At 42.9% G+C, this 6,401-nt stretch overlaps 1 protein-coding gene across 2 annotated transcripts in view; it reads left to right on the forward strand.

Moving 5' to 3' along the window:
* The window catches only part of LOC109881340 (lysine-specific demethylase 6A-like), a 52,406-nt gene extending 48,282 nt beyond the window's left edge, over positions 1-4,124 (forward strand). For both annotated transcript variants that reach the window (XM_031824003.1, XM_031824004.1), the window contains 2 exons: positions 1,947-2,123; positions 2,329-4,124. In XM_031824003.1, coding sequence (XP_031679863.1) covers positions 1,947-2,123; positions 2,329-2,355 — 204 coding nt within the window. In that variant the 3' untranslated portion in view covers positions 2,356-4,124. The remainder of the gene's footprint in view (positions 1-1,946; positions 2,124-2,328) is intronic.
* The last annotated feature ends 2,277 nt before the right edge of the window (positions 4,125-6,401 follow it).

Below are 6,401 nucleotides of genomic sequence, written 5' to 3' on the forward strand. Positions count from 1 at the left end.
AGAAAGGTCCATGTTTTTGAGAGAAAACCCTTTAAAATAACATGAAATTGATCAGAAATACAGTGTGTGTAGACATTGTTAATGTTGTAAATGACTATTGTAACTACTTTATTTTAAATTTTTAATGGAATGTATGCATAGGCGTACAGAGGGCCCATTATCAGCAACCATCACTCCTGTGTTCCAATGGCACGTTCTTAGCTAATCCAGGTTTATCATTTTTAAAGGCTAATTGATCATTAGGAAACCCATTTTGCATTTGTGTTAGCACAGCTGAAAACTGTTGTGCTGATTTAAAGAAGCAATAAAACTGTCTGCCTTTAGACAAGTTGAGTATCTGGAGCATCAGCATTTGTGGGTTTAATTACAGGCTCAAAATGGCCAGAAACAAAGAACTTCTTCTGAAATTTGTCAGTCAATTCTTGTTCTGAGAAATGAAGGTTATTCCATACAAGAAATTGCCAAGAAAATGAAGATCGCGTACAACGCTGTGTACTACTCCCTCCACAGAACAGCGCAAACTGGCACTAACCAGAACAGAAAGAGGAGTGGGAGGCCCCGGTGCACAACTGAACAAGAGGACAAGTACATTAGTGTCTAGTTTGAGAAAGACGCCTCACAAGTTCCTCAACTGGCAGCTTCATTAAATAGTCCCCGCAAAACACCAGTCTATAACGTCAACAGTGAAGAGGTGACTCCGGGATGCTGGCCTTCTAGGCAAAGGAGCAAAGAAAAAGCCAGATCTCAGACTAGCCAATAAAACAAAAATATTAAGATGGGCAAAAGAACACACATTGGACACAGAAAGATTGGAAAAAGTGTTATGGACAGACAAATCTAAATTTGAGATTTGAGGATCACAAAGAAGAACATTTCGTGAGACGCAGAAAACATGAAGATGCTGGAGGAGTGCTTGACGCCATCTCAAGCATGGTGGAGGCAAACTGATGGTCTGGGAGGTGCTTTGGTGGTGGTAAAGATTTGTACAGGGTTGAAGGGATCTTGAAGAAGGAAGACTCACTCCATTTTGCCATGCCATACCCTGTGGACGGCGCTTAATTGGAGCCAATTTCCTCCTACAACAGGATAACGACCCAAAGCACAGCTCCAAACTATGCAAGAACTATTTAAGGAAGAAGCAGTCAGCTGGTATTCTGTCTATAATGGAGTGGCCAGCAGAGTCACTGGATCTCAACCCTATTGAGCTGTTGTGGGAGCAGCTTGACCGTATGGTACGTAAGAAGTGCCCATCAAGCCAATCTAACTTGTGGGAGGTGCTTCAGGAAGCATGGGCTGAAATCTCTTCAGATTACCTCAAGAACTAGAATGCCAAAGGTCTGCAAATGGAGGATTCTATCGACGAAAGTAAAGTTTGAAGGACAGTTATTTCAATTAAAAATCATTATTTATTTAATTATTTCCTATTCATTTTGCATCTCATTTCATGTATATTTTAATGGAAAACAAGGGAATTTAAGTGACCGCAAACAGTTGAATGGTAGTATGTGTAATATTTGTGTTGTGGAGAAATGACCAGGCAGGAGACGGGAATACAGTTAGTTTTCGTTTAGTCAAAAACCCCTCGTGCTCTACAGTTCGGCATTCCAGTGCGCATGTGCATTTCCTATTAGGTGTAGTAACGTAACACTGCCGTAATGCATTACTGCTTAGTAACAGCACAGTAACTAATATAAACAGATGTAGATCCCAGATACTATAGTATGTATGTTAATTCTACTTCAAGGGGTGTTAAAATTCTAATTGAAATAACTAGATGGTCCTTGGTATGACCTTAAACCAATTCCCTACAGCTTAGCAGAACCCTCCCCCGGCTTACAGGGATATGACTGAACAGCTTCAAGATGGAGTTTTCACCTCAGGTCCACTAATCTATTACTCATGACCCATCCCTAGTTACTGACGTGTGTTGGTTGATTGTGTTCCAGGTGGAGGTGTTTAACCTGCTGTTTGTGCGGAGCGAGCTCCTCTCCAGGAAGCAGAAGCAGTACGTGGTTCACTGCCAGGACTGTGCCCGGAAAGGCAGCGCCGAGCTGGACAACTTTGTGATTGTAGAGAAACACCGGATGGATGATCTCATGCAGGTCTACGACCAGTTCACACTAGTAAGTCACACTTTGATTTGGCTCTATTGACATTGTTGGGATGTACGTAGAGATCCTATTAAAGGACTACTTAATTTGATTGGTATATTGGCCAGTGTTTGTGTCGCGTGAGTTCCATGTGCATTTCAATAAATGGAATTCTATAAAATACCTTTTTGTTTCCTGTACTGAATCGGTATTGAACTCTCCCCCTCTTTCTCGCCAGGCCCCTCTGCATTCATCTTCATCTTGACATTAGACATCCCTTCAGCTTCTCTGGGGCGACCAAGCATTACAGGATCTTTCAATTTCAAAGGAAAATGGACCATTTCTGATATTCAGGAAAGTCGAGACAGTCTCCCCGTATGGCTGTTCTCCACAGCGACGGCTGGAGGCAGCAGCGGCTGCGTGTGTCTATGCAACCTGTCAAGTGCGCCGTGTCAACCCCCCTCTTCCCCCTGGGGGGCGCCAGAGAGCGCACTTCCCAACACAGGACTCCCCCCTTGTAACAATGGTTCAGCTCTTTTTAATGGAGGACTTAATCCAAAAACATATGGGAAAGGGGTGGGAATTATTATTGAGTGAAGACGTTTTGTAGATATTGTATCTGTCACAACTGGCAACACCACCCTAAAAGACTACTGACTGGACAACCTGTTCTCTCTTTTTTTTATTCTGTTAACAGGCTGAGATGTGATCCCGTTGTTTTCCTTCCCTCTAAGGAGCACTAGCCTAACTGGTCTTTTTCTATGGTAGATAGTAATTTTAAGACTCTTTGGATGGCAAAATCTACAAAAAAATTGTAATGTGAAGAGTTTAGGTGATTATCCTTTTTTTTTTTACAGCTTTTATGTTTTATCTTTGTTATTTTGGAGCTATGACGTTCAGTTTATGGTTGTTTTATTAGGTTTTTTAAAAAAGAGGAAAAATGTTGGGGAAAATCAATAGCCAAGTCACAAAGAAAAATGGGTTGCACATTGACCTAAAGGAGAATTTAGCTTTTTTTTATAACCAAATATGTTTTTGATGTAAATGGCATGTTTATTGAAGGGTCCAGACAGTTTTTAGCAATTTCACTTGGTTTTGAGAAACTTACCGCCACCAGCGATTGAATTCCTTCATCCTCGTTGTGCAGTATGTGGGCTCTGAAACATGAACAACTGCTCCAAAAACACCCCAATATGTCCTTTTTGAAATGGAAACACTGTGTACAAATGACGTCGTCATTCTGAACTTCATCCGCAACGTTATATTCCATTTTGTTGCGACTCAAGCGACACCATTCTACAGGTCACAGCCAAAACACTTGCGTAAATAAGCGGTACAAAGTATATTGAAAGGAGATACTTGTAGAATCTATGCCAAGGTGCATTGAAGCTGTTCTGGCTTGTTGTCCCAACACCCTATTAAGACGCTTTATGTTGGTGTTTCCTTTATTTTGGCAGTTACCTGTAGCAGCAGTCTACACGGAGAATGAAACAGCTGGATATGGGAAACGTCTTGAGACGCACAAAATGGAATACAGCACTGCGGAGTGACACAATTTCAAAGACCTGCATCACGTTTTTTCAGGGCCCCCAAACTGCACAACGAGGATGAGGAAATTATTCGCTGGTTGTGTTAAGTTTCTCAAACAAGTGAAATTGCATGAAAATGTGGACTTGAATAACATGCCATTTACATCAAAATACAGATTTGGTTGTAAAAAAAGTTTACTACTCCTTTTAAGGAATAAAGTTTGATTTGTGATTTTTATGTTTCTAATCTTGATGTAAATTTACACTATTTATAAATACATATTTATTGCTTGAAAATATTTGTTGATGGAATGCTGTTATTTTTTTCCAGAGTACCTGCCATTAAATTTGAAGGAGTTTTGTCATTTTAACACAACTCCTCGTACATTTTCTATATATATAAAAGTGCTTAGCAAGCGTTGTACAGAAACTGACATTTAAAATTTGTTTTATTGTTTTGAAGAATGTTTTATGATGAGTCATTAAACACAATTGTCAAATAATCCATGGATGTAATTGCTTTCACCAGTGTGTGCGTACAGTATGTCTGCAGAAATAATGAATTGTTTTGCACTGCAGTGTTTCAACTAAGACCTAATGTACATTTCAAGGCCACGGTGAACAAAGGAACCCAGTAAAATGTTCATTCTAGACAACAGGGCCCAATCCAAATCCAGCTGACCACCTTAACGAATCACAACTCTGCTTCTAGAACTTGTATTTATTTGATGATACACAATCATTGTCACACTGTCTCTGAATTGGGAGAAAATACTTACCGTGAGATTAAGTGACAAGTGAGTGATTATTTGAGTAGGGCCTAAAACCCAGCAGACAATGTAGCTGTAGAATCACCCACACAGAATTCTACACTGTATGCCAGGTCAACAACCTACCAGCAAACAACTAAAGATGGCTGTATGTCAATTTACAATACAGGCTAAACTAAATCACAGTACATGTAATTGAGACATGAAGAACATGGCAGCCATCAGCGACCCAGTAGCCAGATGTAGCTGCTGACTGCCCCACAGGATCTACACTGACTACTGAGCAGCTGACAGACACCGACACGGCTGCCCACAAGGACCCAAAATGGCCAACCTGGCTTAGCACAGTCCAAGCAAAGACGGCTAGTCTCTGGGTTAGCACTGAATACCTGGGAGCTTGTGACTTATTTAAACACATTCAGCAGAGGATCACTAGTAATCTACACTGCTCAAAAAAATAAAGGGAACACTACCACATCCTAGATCTGAATGAATGAAATATTCTTATTAAATACTTTTTTGACAAAATCTGACAATCACATTATCAATGGAAATCAAATGTATCAACCCATGGAGGTCTGGATTTGGAGTCACACTCAAAATTAAAGTGGAAAACCACACTACAGGCTGATCCAACTTTGATGTAATGTCCTTAAAACAAGTCAAAATGAGGCTCAGTAGTGTGTATGACCTCCCTACAACTCCTGAGGTGGCGGATGGTCTCCTGAGGGATCTCCTCCCAGACCTGGACTCCTGGACAGTCTGTGGTGCAACGTGGCGTTGGTGGATGGAGCGAGACATGATGTCCCAGATGTGCTCAATTGGATTCAGGTCTGGGGAACAGGCGGGCCAGTCCATAGCATCAATGCCTTCCTCTTGCAGGAACTGCTGACACACTCAAGCCACATGAGGTCTAGCATTGTCTTGCATTAGGAGGAACCCAGGGCCAACCGCACCAGCATATGGTCTCACAAGGGGTCTGAGGATCTCATTTCGGTACCTAATGGCAGTCAGGCTACCTCTGGCGAGCACATGGAGGGCTGTGCGGCCCCCCAAAGAAATGCCACCCCACACCATGACTGACCCACCGCCAAACCGGTCATGCTGGAGGATGTTGCAGGCAGCAGAACGTTCTCCACGGCATCTCCAGACTCTGTCACGTCTGTCACGTGCTCAGTGTGAACCTGCTTTCATCTGTGAAGAGCACAGGGCGCCAGTGGTGAATTTGCCAATCTTGGTGTTCTCTGGCAAATGCCAAACGTCCTGCACGGTGTTGGGCTGTAAGCACAACCCCCACCTGTGGACTTCGGGCCATCATACCACCCTCATGGAGTCTGTTTCTGACCGTTTGAGCAGACACATGCACATTTGTGGCCTGCTGGGGGTCATTCTGCAGTGCTCCTCCTTGCACAAAGGCGGAGGTAGCAGTCCTGCTGCCGGGTTGTTGCCCTCCTACAGCCTCCTCCACGTCTCCTGATGTACTGGCCTGTCTCCTGGTAGCGCCTCCTTGCTCTGGACACTACGCTGACAGACACAGCAAACCTTCTTGCCACAGCTCGCATTGATGTGACATCCTGGATGAGCTGCACTACCTGAGCCACTTGTGTGGGTTGTAGACTTCGTCTCACGCTACCACTAGAGTGAAAGCACCGCCAGCATTCAAAAGTGACCAAAACATCAGCCAGGAAGCATAGGTACTGAGAAGTGGTCTGTGGTCACCACCTGCAGAACCACTCCTTTATTGGGAGTGTCTTGCTAATTGCCTATAATTTCCACCTGTTGTCTATTCCATTTGCACAACAGCATGTGAAATTTATTGTCAATCAGTGTTGCTTCCTAAGTGGACAGTTTGATTTCACAGAAGTGTGATTGACTTGGAGTTACATTGTGTTGTTTAAGTGTTCCCCTTTATTTTTTTGAGCAGTGTAATGAGGCCTTGTTAAGTGTGTCTCCGTGTCTGTTTTTAGCCTCTGAGATGTAGTACTGCTGGTTGGCGGGTTAAGACCCCTGCA

This window comes from Oncorhynchus kisutch, linkage group LG5 (genome assembly GCF_002021735.2).
Source record: "Oncorhynchus kisutch isolate 150728-3 linkage group LG5, Okis_V2, whole genome shotgun sequence".
NCBI classification, from domain to species: domain Eukaryota; kingdom Metazoa; phylum Chordata; class Actinopteri; order Salmoniformes; family Salmonidae; genus Oncorhynchus; species Oncorhynchus kisutch.